Here is a 16,341-nt window from a genome sequence, read left to right on the forward strand (position 1 = left end):
AATGCATTCTCAGTTTAAGTTTTGGATAGAACTCCACACACGAAATGCGTGAAAACTTCCATACAAGCATACGTCAACAACCGTTGGCTGTTTAGCCTCGGGCTCTGCGGCTTTTGGGCTTTTTGGGCTTCACATTTGTTCCGTATTGCTCAATTTTGTGAAATCGCGCAAAAGACGGGAGTGCTTCCCACGTGGTATCCTCCTGCAACAGTCGAAACACAAGTCATTACGAAATCACCATGCGGCAATTCTGGGGTAAAATGCGGAATTTGACCCTGTCAGCAAAGCACACAAATTTCCACCTTGTGCTGTATTGGGTTGCTGCCAAAACGGTTCTCACTTCCTCTTCAACTTCCTCAGCCAGATGATTTTCTGGCGCTTCGCAACGGGAGAAACGGAGTTGCCCTAAATGTCGTTCTGCAGTTAGCAATTGAATATCTGACGGCGTTGGTCCTAACACAATCTCCCCCCGAGAAGCATCTCTTTGCACCAGGTACCACATGCCTCCAACCTGCACATATCTGTCTTGGAGAACAGTCGACGCCTGTAACGGGTTGCTCCCCAGAGAGGCCAGATAGGCTGAAAGCAGCTCTGCATGCATCATGAACCACCGTGAATCACAACGGGTGGTGAAACTATGAGTTACCTAACCTACAATTGTCGATCAGCGCTATGCGCGCCCATGAAGAAACAGTAAAGAAAGAAAGTGATGCTCACCGGCTGGGTCCGCATCAGGATCCCCATCTATACACAATCGCAGCAATCTCTGGTGCGGCTGCAGTCGCACTATATCGTCTGGGTGTTTGCGTAGACTGGAAGGTGGTCCAATTTGTAGAGGTAAACCCTTTAGTTCAAGCTTCAGCCCTTCGTGAGGCTCTGGGTGAAGGTATCCTTCTCTGTCGGTGTGTTTGGGACTCGTGCATTGCGTTGTCTCCCTTTTTTCCCCTTTCTTGCTAGAACCTTCAGGATTAGAAGATCTGGGCGCTGCAGAGCTCCTATGATCCCCCGAGTCAGAGCTTTCATGCACCATGCTCTCCTTTTGGCTATCACCTATGCCCAGCACAGACTCCAGCAGTTCCGCTGCAGCCTCCGACTCGGAAGAGGGTTCGCTGTCGCCTGAAAACATTTGAAAGTGCTTCTATCTGCGCCTTTGAGCTTCCGTTTTTCTCTTCGTGTCGAAACTCTTCCTGTTGAGGAAACTGTGGGTGCGACCCAGCTAAGCGCGTTTAGTCAAGTAGAAGGCTTGCAGCTGTTGCGCCTTCTCTCGATATGACCAGTGGTTCTCATGTTGCATCCAGCAATAGTCCTGTATTTGCTGCTGTTACTCTTTAGAGGCCGTTATGGCATTTCTTCAAAGTGGAAGAGTAGGCAGCAGGGCGGCTGGGTCCCTCCAGTAGACTAGTTTCGTTTCGGTGCTTCACACGGCAGGTGCACTGCCTTTCTGAGCCCTCTATATCGGCTTACATCAAACTGAAATCTTGCTGTACCGAGCTGCAGAGTATAGAAACCAGGAACCTCGGTCAGTGACCTCTGAGGGCAATGACGCATCAAGCCCTAGCAGGGTCTCCTAAACGTCTTGCAGATAGCCGGCCTGCATGCACGGCAGCATTTGGACAAACGAGCTAAAAAATAAATAAAAAACAACGCATGCATATCTGCATTTTACAATTTTATGTTTTATGCGGATCCCACCCCGCTGATTTGCGAGCACCACCCAGCGAATCGATTGGCGTGGGGCCCCACTGCAACTGAGAACGTTCAGCAGCGGGCCCCCTGTACTTCTGAGATCTAACGGGCTCCTTTTACAGTGCACGAGAGGCGCTTGGTTCTAACTGGGGTAAGAGAGATCCCCAAGAGGCCACAAGTCTTGCCCCTGACCCTTGAGGCTCTCCCGCGCTTGCCCCTCGTACTGCAATCCGCTGAAATGAAGGGCCCTCGAGCTGATAAAAAGGTGAAGGCCCAGCGCCACGGGAGGCCATCTGCTCGACCGGCGCGTCGGGGGGGACCAAAGAAGAACCAGAAAACCCAAGGCAAAAAAAGGCTAGCGGAGAAACGAACAAGAGAGCAACAAGGTGGGTTCCTTCCAAAGCGCCCAGATATCAAAGGCCTCGACGGCGACACTTGTTTCAAAGCTGCGCACAAGAAGGCTGAAAGCAAATTCAACAAACCTGGGAAGAAACAAGTTCAGGCACAGAACACTGACGGAGATAGGGGAAACAAGGACTTCAAAGGTGCAAAGGGTCCGGAAAGGCCTCAGAAAAGGCCCCGGAATGGCCAACTCAAAGATGGCGCCTTGACAGGTGGTCGCAGCGGCGAAGAGCCCCGCAAGCGGAAGCTTGTGAATGGGCAGGAGAGGTTGCGCGCTATCCTAGACAAGTTTCCGCATCTGCTTCTTCCTGGTGAGACAGCGGACGCTGCAGTTGCTGCGTGCTTTAAGAAGGCAGGAAAATCCAACAAAGAGTCTGAAACTGGTCCTTCAGAGTGCGCTGAAAACGAAGCACAAGGAGACTCCGGCGACAGCCAGCAACGGCACCAGTTGAGCGGCAGCAAACGCCGTAAGCTGCTGAGGCTAGTGATCAACAGCAAAACAGCTGAGGATAAAGTGTTTGTACACGAGTCTTATCAACTCTACAATGACATACTGCGCAGCATAAGAACAGTAGAGGGCCCTGGGGGAGCCAGCGAAAGCTCCGACAGTCCTGGTGAACCTGGTGCTCCCCGCCGCAACAAGGACTTAAAGAGCTTGGTGAAGAGTGCCGTGGACTTCTTAGAAGCCCCGCTTTCCCGAGTGCGTGCGCGTTTCCCAACTCTTTCGTAGCGTTTAAGTGCCAAACTGTTCCTGCTTATACGCGGCGCTGCTAACGCGTTTTGCAGCGCCAGTAAACTGAGCGTTGTACGTACACTGCATGATGTGTGCGCCCACAGAAGGACCGCCACAGCTGCACAGCACGTCTCGCGCAAGTTTGTTTGAAATATGCTGAGGGAGACACCCGCAAGCGCCTGTGGGATTTGCTTTTTAGTAGGCTTGTCAAAGCTTGGGCACGCCATTCCGAATGAATTCAAAATCCTGATGCTTAGGGTCCATGCTCTGGAGCTTTATCTGGTTTGTTTTGGCAGTGCGTTGGGCGTGCTCAGAGGACTTTATCGTCTTCTGCGAATGCAAGTCGTTTCATCATGTATGCATTAAAATGTATCTGTACGCCACTACGGAACAAAAGGAGAAGCTCGCAGCACTCTTGGCCAGTCGCAGAGACACCGCATTTACAAAGGTGAACTACGAGGCTCTCTATATTTTTCCACCAATGCTCTCTTTCATCACGCATTGCTCTAATTCATTAGTGCTTTTCCCAGTCATTTCCTGAAATCTGCTGGGATGCTTGCTCCCGCTTTTTGCCTGTTTTCTTCCATTACTATTTACCGTCCGAGTTTTTTCTCTTTTCTGCTCTGCATTTCTTGCGGCTAATGAACTGGGGGCGCAGAAGGTCCTTTATTGTAATGAGCGTTTCATCGGCTCAGCGTTTTTTTCCTGTGCAGCATGGTGCAGCCGTCTGGGAATACATTTATACCTCTCAGAAAACAGCGCTGGGGTACGCTCCACCTGAGGAAATCGCAAATTTCAGTTTCACCCCTGAGTGTGACTATGATAGATTTCTCAAGTCCTGGTGCACCTACAGCCTTAATCACTTGAGAACCCCTGGATGTTGTGGGACCAGCGCTACAGTCTTCCCTGTAATGTTCCAAAGAGGCCACCGAAAGCCTGCTAAGCGCACCAAATAAACATGTGGAGCTTTATAGGAAAACCTGGGTGCTGAGCACGTGCGGCGCACGCATATGCTTTCTGATAATTGCCTGCATGGGATGCTTTTTGTGAGTTTGCAGACAGCAGAAGCTGCTAAATTCTCTACTGCTGGAGCCGGCGCTGCTTGTGGCTGTGCCAAACGTGCTGCAAGCGGCGTCGTTTGCGCAGGTGGCAGGACTCCTGTCGGAAGAACAGAAGGCCACGACCCTTGGTAAGATACTGCCGCCAGCAATCCGGTGCGGGTGCACTGTGAAGGGAAATGGTTCGCCGCTGTCTGTGTTTTGCTTATGTGCATCTTTCTGGTGTCTGTTCATCTCTTGCTTTCCTGTGCTGCAGAGAAGCTTAGCACTTTAATTCAAAGATTTGTCGATAAGGAACTGCTAAGTAAGGCGTACGTACACCGCATTCTGAAGGGCTATTGCAGGTGAGAGAGAGTAAGAATCTGGAGCCAAACTGCCTGGGAATGTTAGGCATTAGGCCGGTTTAGATTGTCCATCTGTGCACTTTCTTGCCGCCGCCAGAGTCGTTAAGTGTTTATGCTGAAATTGGCCATTGAGCGGCTATGTTTATGTGGTGTTTCTGTTTGTGTGATGGCAGTCAGAAAGAAAACCGTGTCCTGGCTTTGTTTCTATCGTTTGTGCATTTTCGCGTATATTTGGATATGATCTGCTCAGTTTTTGTGTGTCTTGCATTGCGTGTGTTCTCTTCACCTTCTGTTGCAGTCTGACTGTGTGTTGTCTTCGGTTTTCAGCGTGGCTTCCGCAGAAGAGCAAGGCGCTATCTGGAAAACCGTCTACGAAGGCGCCCTGCACCTGGCCACAACCAAGGATGGCGTGGAGGTGAGGCCCGTAGCAAGAGACGCTGCGTATGCAGCTCAAACTTGTAACTACTATCTAGGGCAACATGAAGACACAAACGCATGCATGCACACTGCACTCTTTACTTTTAGGTGCTCACTTTGCCACGGTATGGAGCTCGTCTGCCAAAGGTATAGAGCTGAGTGCTTAGGGCGTATTTCCGGTTTGTTGCTGCAGGCTCTGTGCTGCATGTTGGGCTTCGCAACGGCCAAGGAGCGCAAGGGGTTTGTCAAGGGTTTGAAGCAACATTGTGTGGCGTTCGCTACCAATGCGGTGGATTGCGTGCTGCTGCTGCGGCTGCTGTTGACGGTGGACGACACAAAGCTCCTCAGTGAACAGATTCTCAAGGCACGGCTGCATACAAGGGACAGGGGTTTCTACATATTTGCAGACAGCTTAATAAGTACTTACACGGCGCACAAGTGTTTTTTCACTTACACAGATAACGTAGTTATCTATCTGTGCTTAGTGGTGCGTGACTCCAATTTTTGATCTGCGTCTCACGTATATGAAGTAGCTGGTTCCGACATGTTGCTTCATCTGTATTACTGCAAGTATTTGCTGGATGCTTGTAAGCATACAAAGAGGCCAGGGGTTTGTTTCTGTCGGCATTGTATAGTGGTTAAAATGGGCAGTGGGTTGCCGGGCATTTGGCTTTGTGTATACTTATCGATGGCCACGGCTTCTTCATGTATCTCAATGCATTACATACACCTCTTTGTTTCCACAAAGGCGTATCAGGCCATCATATGCCTGCTTGTACACGCATTCACAGATGAGTACTCACGCGCACAAGCGCACAATCGTCTTTTGCAATATACATATATTCATTGCATGCGCCTCTCTCCTACTAGGACGCCGTATGCCCACATAAGCATTCCTGTACTTTAGCTGCAGATAATCCGACGTAACGCCCTTACCACATCTACATACTTTGATGAGTGCAATTGCACACAAAAAACGCGTGCATTTACAAATATCTACAAGGGCTTGCTGCGCATATTATGTTCATGTTACACATGCACACTCATGTTTTCGCGTACGATATGGATATATATAGGCTTGTACATGTGGTATGTACGTATACGAGAGGTTGCTGGTGTCAAGTTTTACATAGCTGCGTAGTTGCCGTGTCTGTCAGTGTATGGCGTGCAGCGCGCAGAGCACAGGAAACAAAGGGCGGGGCATAGGGCTGTGATTCAAGTGAGCAGACTTGATTCGCTTGGTGTCTCTTGTGATTCATTCATGTTAATTGCTGCAGGAGATTCTGCCAAAGTCCCTTGATTTGGCGTTCGACCCCTACGGGCACCTGTTGCTGCTCCAGCTACTGCAACAAGATGGTGTGTGTAGGCAGCTGCCAACGCACTATCAGGCCCTTCTGTCTCTACCCTCGCCCACCAGGTACTCTCCACCTAGCAGTAAAAGCGCATAACACCAGACCTTTCGTTGACAATGTGCTTCATTTGTTGCTGCTGCCGTTTCTTCTTTCGCATAACAGCTTTTATCCGCTGCAGCTGTATTTGCATTACCATGCCGTCTATTTTGCATCCATCTGTGTGCAGGTGTGCACCTTTTCGTGTTGCTTCTTTGTCAGCAACGGGAATCACTGTGTCTGCCTGCATAGTGTCTTTTACACCACAGATATGGCGCCAGATATCCCTGTCAATCTTCGCGGTTTCTTACTTTCTGGCCGTTACCTCGTAACTCGCATTTTTTGGATTGCCATTTTACTGCAGCCTCAAGTCGCTCTCTCAGCGGTTATCGGAGCTGCGGCCAACTATTGCATCTGCCCTTTGTGCTGCATTTGAATCCATCCCAGTGGAGGCAACAGCAGGCCAGCGTGTGGTAGGGGATCTTCTGCGAGACAGTTGCGCCTCGAAAGTCTTATTGCTGCTTTCGTCGCTCCCTGAAGGTAAGGGGTGACAGACAATACAGAAGACAGGGCTGCTGGCAGTTTTGGCGCTTCCAGAGGCGCCTTGAGACTGTGTCCTCCCTGTTATATTCACTGGAGGCTGTCCAGCCAACATGTTTAGTTATTTCTTTGTTTTCACGACTACCCACAGGAGAGACAGCGGCCCTCAAGGCAATGGATGCCCTTGGAGCTGATCTCAAGCGGGAGACACCAGAGCTACTTAACAATCCGTAAGTTGATTTGCACGCACAGCCACTATTGCCTAGCTGAGTGACAAAATTTATAAAGCTGCGTAGCGGGCTATCAAACTTGTGCAAGCACAGACAGAGGCGGAGAGAGGGAACCAAAGTAGTGGGCAAGAAAGTGAGCCACACGGAGAGGCTGCAGAAGAGAAATTAAGGGGAAGCACAGGAGAGAATGACGTTCGAGACAAACAGAAGGAACGGGCAGAGTGATGAACTGACGCAGATTGCAGCGGTAGAGAAGAGGAAGGAAGAGCACGGCACAGCACAAGCGACAATAAGGCGCATTCAAACGCCTTCCTACAGGCCCCACACACTTCGCGTAAGCATAATCTATTGTGCCGTTCTGTTCTATACATCTGCAGAGCATCTCAGCGGGCCGCCTGTGGCCTAATTAAGTCAGGAAGTCCAGCTGTATTGTCGCGTGCTTGGTCCATCTTTGAGTCTCGCCTATCCTCTGCCTTGGAGACAAAGGGAGTGTTCGTTGTCTCGCGAATTCTCAAGACGGCTGCGGAGACGAAACAGACGGACATGGAAGAAGAAGTAAGGCAGCACAGAGAATGGATCGACCGGGAGTAGCATGCAAGAAGTTTAGCAATAGACAATAAAGGTAGACCCATAGAGCTTGCATTTTGAAACCGGACGAACGTGCATCCACCCTCTTGCCACCACAGGTGAGAAGGCGGCTGGACGAGAAGACACTAAGCGCCGCGGAGGCATCACTCGCAAAGTCAGGTGCGCAGTCAGAGGATCACTGTTCGGGCTTTACGTTATGAAATGCAGGCATGACGCCTCGAGGACACTTTAGGTTCTCGGGGTCAACACGTGGAAGCCTGAAAAATGCTGTATTTTCTCTCCCATGTGTTACTTACTTTTGGATTGTTATTTCTTTTACTGTTCATATTATTGTTCTTTTCTTCGGGTGCGCTTGTGTTTCAGCCGATGCCTCTGTCTTCACCGCAGCCTTCGTCAGTGACTTTCTCTTTACCAACACTAATTGGCTTGCCGCTTGCGCCTACATCTGTATCTTTTCAGGGTCACCCACTACGGGGCTTCAGCTTCTGCGGAAGGATTTAGGTCTCTGAAGGCTTGGAAGTATGCACTTTAACCGCAGCATGACAATGCAAAATTGGAAGGAGGGGTAGTGCTATTATTTGTTCCTGGAAAGTCCAGCTACAGGCCGAGCGCCGGCGCCTGATTGGCTGCATTTCTGTTGTAGAAATGAATAAGAATGCTTACCTTTGTCTGCCAATACTGCTATTCTGGCAGCATGCGAAGGGCGTCCTTGCAAATGCTGAAGAGACCAATTTTTTGGTGCTACCCAAAGACAGTCTTCGTGGCGAGGATTTAGTATGTTTCTTTTAAGCGTGGCCTCATGTAAGCTCTGTTTATTTCTCACTCCTGAAACCAGTTGAAATTCTCTCCCCGAAGTAGACGAATTAATTGATAGAAGAAGACAGCCGCCGCTTTTCTTGGCGCAATTATTGAAGCCACGTGCTAACTTGCTTTGCGTATATTGAGTGTCTATCCGGCCTGTGGACCCGAAACAGCGTGCGAATACGTATGGGCCTAGCGCCGGAGCCCTAAATCGTGATGCCACTAGTAGGAGCTGTGGACATATTCGGCTCAGTATTGGATTAGTAGATACTTAAAGCTGCCTGAAGAGGCAGAACCACAAACTACCCTGCAGTAGGAAGAGCTTCGAGTCCACGGGAACGGAGAGGTTCCACAAACAGTTCAAATGCAGCGAGGACTATACTTCAAAATGCATCATCTCTTGAGTTTTACTCGCCATACGGCAACTGGAGACGTTTTGGGGATGCAACGTTTTATTTGCCGGCTTGGGTTTTATTTCGAGGACCTTATTGGTCTTACTGTCTGAAGTAAATATGGCTACCCTCCGCCAGACGCAACTAGGTAAGCCGCTGGGCACCTCATCCCACCTGTATCCGCTGCACTTTACTGGCTAGCTACGGCTAAACCCCGTGACTGCGAAGTTGGTTCCTCTGATCTGCCATGATAGCAGAGTTCCGCCTCCGGAGGAACTGGGGATCTGCCGTGTGGAGTTATCCTCCTGCCATATTGCTCTCTCAGGCACATCAGGCCTCAGGTGGCAGGGCACTGCTCCACCGTGCCTCTAGCTGGAGATCAACGAGGGAAACAGTATCGTGTGCGTGGGCGCACGTGGGTCCCTAGTAATTTTGTCTTGTCTGCTTTCAGTGTCTCCACTGCTCCTGCCACGAGTTGTGGGATATAACAGATGGAGCAATTCCAACGCAAAAAAACAAATCTATTTAAAAATTCGTTTGTATTCGGCGAAAAGTTCGTCCTGTGGACACCGTCCTGAGCGCTCCATCTCTGGCTAGCCAGGACTGGAACGCATCTAGGTGTCTGCCTAATAGCAACGGTTCACACAAGCCATGATTATAGGAAGCCGCACTCAAAAAGAGCCTTATTTACTTTGTTTTGGCAGAAAATAAATGTTACTGCTTCAACGCACAAGCCGCGCACAGCCTGCGCGCACCGCGTGGCAGACAATCGCCGATGCTTGAGGGGACCCTTCGACTGCCCTTGTGTTTGTTCTGTTTTACCCCAGTTCTTCTCAGCTTTTGCGTTTATTACGTCAATGTTTGTTTTTGGTATTCTTTGAGAGCAATTTAATTCTTTCAGGTGCTCATTTCTATCCCTTTTACATTGAAATTTACTTCCTAGTCCCCCTGCCACTCACACACAGCAAGTAGTATTCGCAGGCGTATATTTGAAGCTTGGGGAATGTGACACTGCCTCCACTTTGCTATTTTCAGTGTAACTCCCAGCGAATTGTTTTTTTTATTCTCATTTTCGTACTTCAAAGAGACCTGAGTAGCAGGACCCCTACCGCCTGCAGCCGCTCGATCCCTCAAAGAACATGCGTTCCTCACCGCCACCCCGCATTCGCCATCGAAGGCTTACGGCCCTCTCTGTCTTGCTTTTTGTACTAGCTACCTTTGTTTGCCTGTCAGGAGAGGCCCTTAGGTCCAATGAAGCCCCTAACCTCAGCGTCCCAGGCGGGGCGCATGGGCATCGTCACACACAATCGGTTCAAGTCTCCTCAGAGCCTGTGAGCGCTGCAGAGCTTAGCGATGGCGACAGCACAAGCAGCAGTAGCGCTACTTCGGAGGCCATGGCTGACGTGAAAGAAGCCCTTGATCGCGCTGCTGCCGGGGTGTCTCTGCACTTGCCGTACTCGGATGATTTCAAAGATGCTCTCGCAGTGCACAAGGCCACAGGCATTTGCAAGCCCTGGACGGACCCGGAAACGAATACGGTAAGGACTTTTGTAACATCTCTCCAGTGCGCTCAGCTGGGAGACACTGCCGCTGTTGCGTGTTCCTGTTCTTGCTTGTGGATGAATGTGGGTGTTTAAGTGATTTTGCATGTGACGCTGCATTCTCAGTGTATCTGTATCTACTTTCTTGTTCCACAGTTATCTTGAGCTGCGTGAGTATTTTTAGAAGGCGTACATAAGCATATTTGTAGTTTCATGTCTTCCAACAGGCTTCTATGATTTCAACAGGTATGTTCGTTTGCATGCCCACACGCCTACACTTTTTGGGGCTTTTACACGTGTGTGAATACGTGTGCACGCCTGCACTTGAAGAATCACCTACATCCATGCATGAACACAAATTTACTGAAGTAAATGTCCCAATGTGCTTGAAAAATACATAATTTCCCGTGCCACAAGCGAGGCGGTGACTACTGCCTTCAGGAGAAAAGCATGTTTATCACGGCGGAGCGATGTACTACGCGTGCGTTCATGTGTTTACTTGCGTTGACCGAACAAACCCGGCTCCTGGGACGATTGTTCACTCCTGTTACATTACTGTTACCTGCTTCTCTAACTGTGCCTTCACTCCAAAAGAGGAGCATTTAGGACGAAAATCACGAAGGAGTCAGATAGTGTGTATGTGCGTATGTGTATGTGTTTGTGTGCGTGTGCGTGTGTGTGTGTGTGTGTGTGTGTGTGTGTGTGTGTGTGTGTGTGTGTGTGTGTGTGTGTGTGTGTGTGTGAGTGTGTGTGTGTGTGTGCGTTTGTTTGTTTGTTTGTTTGTATATATATATATATGTGTGTGTGTTTGTTTGTGTATATATGTGCGTGTGTGCATGTGTATGTGTGTGTGGCGAGGAGGGGGTGTGTTGGGGAAGGTTGTGGTTGTGGGTGTTTTTGCGTGGGTGGAGCACTCTGTGTGTCTGCAAACGTCTTTATGTTTGTGCATGTGGGTGCGTGTGCTTGTTGTCTTGCGTATATGTTTTTGTCCATGTTGCGCAGATCTCAAGTGGGTTGTCTGAAGACGTAATGGTGCGTCGGCTGCAGCAGCGAAAGGACATGGACGAAGCACTTGATGAAGAGGAACTGGAGGATTTTCAGGAGGCCTTAGACTCAAACGACTCAGAAGACATTGCTGCTGCTGTGTGGGCCATATTCTTCAGGCCGTTACCCTTCAGCTGTGTTTTGATTGGCGTGCTAGTGCTGCTACTTTGGTTGCTGCTCTTTGTCCCACAAAGCTGTTGCGCACGCTGCCGCTGGGTGTGCTGCTGCTGGCCCCGCAAGCATATCACCTTCAAGGCTGGTCACAGCCTCGTGGTCCTCATATTGGGGGTCATTCTTGCCACCTGTTCAGTGTACATGCTCATCCACGGCCAAATGGCCGTGCATGAATCCATTAACGCCATGGGAGCTTCCAGCTGCTCTGCCCTGGAACTTGTGGAAACCGCCGAGTGGGGAGACCCGGAACTACAAGGGGAGGGTAAAAGCAGTGGCGACGGCTCCACGCCCCTTCTGGCCAAAATTCTATTAGCAGGCAAGGGCTCATTCCTGGGTGTCCGATCTCTGTGGGCGGCAGCGGAGGGCGTGAAGCAGCTGCTGTCAGCGGATAGCAAATACAACCTGGCAACCCTAATCAAAGGAAAACTGGGAACAGAAGACACTGTGGAGGACAAACTGGAGGTAATTGATGAGTCGAACTCCGCCTTCCAGTTCAACATAACAAGCTTTCAAAGTGCAGCACAGAAACATTACATGAAGAGCCTCTTTGCTGAAGCCGTCAGCAAATATGGCAACAACTTTTATGACCCATTTGTCTCCGGCGTAAATAGCCTCACTAGCGCTGTCGATTCAGCCCTGGCAGCAGCTCCCCTGCCATCCCTGGACCTCACAAAAGCCGTGGACCTGCAGGGCCTCGAGTCAGGCACCTCGCATATGCAGCAGGTGGCCGTGGACGTCTGTGACGTCGCTTCTCCTGTGGCTGCATTGGTCCCGTTTTTGATCTGGACAGAAGCGGCGATGCTGCTTATCGGCATCGTTTGCGCAGTTGTGGCTCTGGCTTTCTTTTTCACCACTCACGGCCGTCGGAGCGCTACCGCAAGCGGCCTCTCCTGGGGTATCATCCTGCTGTTTGTTTCGCTTGGGCTCATCACTACCGGAGCCCTCTTTGTCGCTTATTCCGTGGGGGCGCCGCTGTGCAGTGTGGGGTCAAAAACTCTGTGGAGTGAAGATGGAAGGCACGGTGTGTATGACGAAGAGACACACAGCGCAGACAAGAGCGAGATAGACCGCTTCTCGGTCTCCGTCGTAGGCGAGTCTGGCTCCATCATCAAGGAGTGCGCCAGTCACGAGAACTATAACTTTCTTGAAGCAGCAGGTCAAGAGTTTCTGATCACTGAAGCTCAGGTCCAGCTAAATAACTCCCACCAGGCCCTCATCAACGCCCTACCACGATACCAAACATTCGAAGTCGTCACCCGTGAGCAGGAACCAATATCTGCTCGAAAGTCGATGCGCGAGCACATTGGCATAGGATCTACAATCGAAAAGCGAAGGCAGAAGTGCCTTTAGTCAGCAGCCGATGCTAGTTTACACCTTCAGGCCGTGGTTCGGAGCTTAATTTATAAGGTCAAGACTCTTAAGATTTTGCTCTCTGCATTTCAAACTCAGCATGCTTTTCAGAGCAAAAGGCTTTGGTTTAGTTTTGGTTGTGTTTGCCGCAGAAATTGAGCAGATCCAGAAGTGGGTTAACGAGTTCGGCTATTTGGTCGTTTATGATACGGATCTCATGGAGAAGGATCCCAACTTGAAGCCTCTGCTTGACACATTTCCAGAAGTCCTCAGCGTGGGCATTTTTTTACCAGGGCTGCTGCATTCGCTTCTGTTTGCTGCCACTACAGCTAGTTTGCGTTCTGAGTATTCGTGGGTCTGCCAGGATTTAGCACTTTTCATGATTGCTTCTTGAGGACCGAGACGTATATTCACCTTTCCTGCAGCCTCTTGATCGCTAAATCGTAAAGCCTGAGGCTTTGTGAGGGCCTGTATATGCTTGTCAGAGCGGAGTTAATATAAGTACACGCACAATAACTAATCTCAAGGGAGTTCAACAGAAAGTGTACGGCTTGGCGGACATCAGTGCCATGTTGGCCCCCGCAGCGTTGGAAGGCTATAAACAACTGAGCACTACGCTGACCATCACTGCGCAGTACCCTGATGAAAACGATGAAAGCTTCAAGAAATGGGTAAAAGAAATACAAGCGAAAAAGGTGAAGCTCGTGCCACTCCCGCAAAAAGCAGAGAAAGCTAGGTGACAAGACCTAAGCAGAGGATTTTTCAACAGACACGAATCAAACACACAAGAAATTCCTCCTCAGCACTTAGCTAGGGCCTGGGGCGTTTACGTTTTATGTTTTGGATCTGCAGCAATCGGAGCTACTTGCAGCGAAGGATAAGGACTACCTAAAAAAGTCAGCTGCGTATGCGCAGCAGATGCGCAATGCCGTGCTGCTGTGTAAACAAAAGCTGCAGCTATTAGACGAAATTATGCCCTGCTACCGATACTCAAGCGACGGGCAAGCCAAGCGCGGCAACTGCACGGGCAACGAGATGTTCGGCCAGCCCAAACTCGGCTCCTGGAATATTATCGAGCAATCTGCGTACTACCTTACCGTCTCTAGTAAGTAAAACGCAGCACAGCCTCTCTCATCATAGCAGCCTCCGCACGGGCAACTGCACGTACGTCGTATCAAATAAAGACGCACAAAGACCAACTGCACTCGGCCAGCAACTCTTCTCATGCAAAGTGTGCAAAAGACAGCAGCAGCATCAGCAACAGATACTGTTGGAAGCGCAGCGGGACAACCAGCAGAAAAAAACAGCAAAGAAGGCAGCAGCATCATAGACGGCTGCGCAAACAGCGAGAGCACGAGCAACAACACAAAAGCAAAAGCTTCCGCAGCAGCACAAGCAGCATCAGTAGCAGCAGCATCGGTGACAGAAGCACCATGAGCAGCAGCAACAATGACACTGGTAACAGGGGGTTGAAGGAGTAAGGTTCCCAGGTTGTGTGTTCCCTGTGGGATGCCGGACGAATCGAGGCAGCCAAATAGCTAAATACAATAAGTGACGAGCGGACACGCAGGCAGACACAAAAGCTGACCAACAGTGACAGCGATGAAAAGCAGGCATAGTCACAGATATGCATGCATTAACAAACAGCTTCGGACATCCGCACACCCATAAAGAGACGAAGACACCACAGTTGCACAGAGGTACAGCTCGGTAGGTTCATAGAAACAGTTGCACTGCGACTCAATTATTGTCTTGTCAGGCCGTTCTTTCAATCAGACGATGCAGTTCGCTTCCTCACACACTAGTAAGCATCTTGTCCTTTACTCCATTGACCAGCTCCCATCTCGCGGCTTTGCGTGCCACCATGTTTTCATCGCGTGTGCCAATCTATTGCTTCTAACTCTCTGTATGTTTCAGTGCCTCGTTCCTGCCTCTCTCTCTTCTTCGGTCTCTGCGTTCAACAACCTGCGTTGCTCTGCGCACAACCCAACAGTTTCTCCTGCTCCGTAGCTACTGGAATGTTACGTATACTACCGCATGTGCATGCCTGAAGCTTGAGAGCTTCAGCACCGGGCTTTCCTTCAGCGTTGAGTGCACAGGCCGTAGGGTTGAAGGTAAGGGGCTCATGGCTGTATCACTTTGCTTGCTGTCTTTCTCTGCCTGTTCATTCGAAGTCGACTACATCAACGCACTTTTTGCCCTCATGCAGAAGGTGCTGAAAAATCTCTCGGACGCTATGAGCTGTTCCTTTGTGAGAGAAGGGATGATACAAACTACTTACTTTGGCTGCTACGAAGGCGTAGATGCAGTTTGGAATGTGAGATAAAGCACAGAAAACAGGAACTGAAAAAAATGCATGGAACTAGCAGATACACGTAACGAGAGACAGGCAGTACCAAGCTAAATGCAGAGGGCAGGATCTGTAGATGGATACGGCAAGGCACCAAAAAGCACGCAGGTGTCGCTGCCTTTTTTGTGTCTGTTGCTTGTATTGTCCTGAAAGACACCAACAAGCACACAGGTGTCCCAGTCCTGTTTGTTCTTGTAGCTTGTATTGTCCTGAAGGCCCAGCTGCTCAATTTTTTTGCCCTGATCTGTATGCACGGTATTGATCTCTGTGACTGTTTTACCTGCGCTTATGCTTATTCTTTCTTTTTTGGGGGCAGTCTTCGCGTTTCGTTTTGGTGCTCGTTTTTATGCTGGCAAACCCCCTCACACTTTTAAGATGTAGCTCTAAGAGGGCGTCATTTTTCGTCATCACTATCTTCGTCTTCGTCAACTTGCGTGCTAAGTGGCGTGGATGAAATTTGGATGAGCCGTTGTGTCATTCTAGCTTTCAAGCACTATCTCTGCAAAGTAGTTTTTTGCTTCTGTCCTTGCATTGCCAGTGGGTCTACCTTGTCTCCCTGTGCGAGACTACTACTCCTTTGTGTATCTGTGTGCAGCTGTATTTGTGTGTTTTCCGCTCAGGCTGCAATGCTGCGTTTTATCGGCCAGCTGTGTGCAGTGCTCCTGGGCCTGCTGTTCTTCATACTTTGGCGCATGCAGAAAGACAACAAGATGCTGGAAGAGGAGCCACGCGAAGACAAGCAACATCTTCTGAAGGCAGAAAGGGCCCCAGAGGTGTTCGATCAAACAGGGGAGGATTCCAGTGCCACCGCCAAGGACAGAGAGCAGCCCGTCGTCGAGTCCAGCTCGATGTGGGCCTGAGGAGAATCTCGTGATAATGCTGCCATTTTTGTCTTGCTCATTTTGCCCCTCGCTGTCGCTTTGCTCTCCAAACAAACGTAGAAAGGGAGATAAGACCGAAGACTGGCGAGCTGCATCGCCGCCCGAGTTTTCTGAAGAGCTACAAGAGGTCACCCAGGCGATGCGAATCAGGGCGAAAGGGAAAGCACCAATGATACTGCCCAGAGAAGAGCAGATTAATGGGCTTGTTCGCATATGTGGGGCGCTCCAAGCAAGTGTGCATGCACTTTATATATATGTACCGTATACATGTCCATAAGCCTACATATACATGAATATCAGTGCACCGGCACAATTCCATATTAATTTCCAGGCAAAAATATACGAGCATACCAATGCGCATCCCCTTTCATACACATTTACCGATCCATGCGCATGCATTCACACTTCATCTAATCAGCATT

General features: G+C 49.8%; 3 protein-coding genes across 3 annotated transcripts; 2 read left to right on the forward strand and 1 right to left on the reverse strand.

Moving 5' to 3' along the window:
* Nucleotides 1-91: 91 nt before the first annotated feature.
* On the reverse strand, nt 92-1,126 carry ENH_00015540 (hypothetical protein, conserved; the record flags this gene model as incomplete). Its single annotated transcript, XM_013579005.1, has 3 exons — nt 92-202; nt 341-591; nt 718-1,126. 3 exons carry the CDS (start codon nt 1,124-1,126, stop codon nt 92-94), a joined length of 771 nt encoding a protein of 256 aa, XP_013434459.1.
* A 798-nt stretch (nt 1,127-1,924) lies between these two features.
* On the forward strand, nt 1,925-7,895 carry ENH_00015550 (hypothetical protein, conserved; the record flags this gene model as incomplete). Its single annotated transcript, XM_013579006.1, has 13 exons — nt 1,925-2,788; nt 2,926-3,019; nt 3,136-3,269; nt 3,535-3,587; nt 3,880-4,010; nt 4,136-4,223; nt 4,551-4,638; nt 5,918-6,057; nt 6,393-6,568; nt 6,720-6,798; nt 7,176-7,353; nt 7,485-7,545; nt 7,750-7,895. 13 exons carry the CDS (start codon nt 1,925-1,927, stop codon nt 7,893-7,895), a joined length of 2,232 nt encoding a protein of 743 aa, XP_013434460.1.
* Nucleotides 7,896-9,718: 1,823 nt separating this feature from the next.
* ENH_00015560 (hypothetical protein, conserved) lies at nt 9,719-15,898 on the forward strand (the record flags this gene model as incomplete). Its single annotated transcript, XM_013579007.1, has 8 exons — nt 9,719-10,117; nt 11,123-12,596; nt 12,841-12,962; nt 13,174-13,383; nt 13,541-13,793; nt 14,448-14,492; nt 14,863-15,005; nt 15,659-15,898. The coding sequence occupies 8 exons, from the start codon at nt 9,719-9,721 to the stop codon at nt 15,896-15,898; spliced, it is 2,886 nt and encodes a 961-aa protein (XP_013434461.1).
* Nucleotides 15,899-16,341: the final 443 nt, after the last annotated feature.

Source organism: Eimeria necatrix, genomic scaffold (genome assembly GCF_000499385.1).
Source record: "Eimeria necatrix Houghton genomic scaffold, Enh_scaff14, whole genome shotgun sequence".
NCBI classification, from domain to species: Eukaryota; Apicomplexa; class Conoidasida; order Eucoccidiorida; family Eimeriidae; genus Eimeria; species Eimeria necatrix.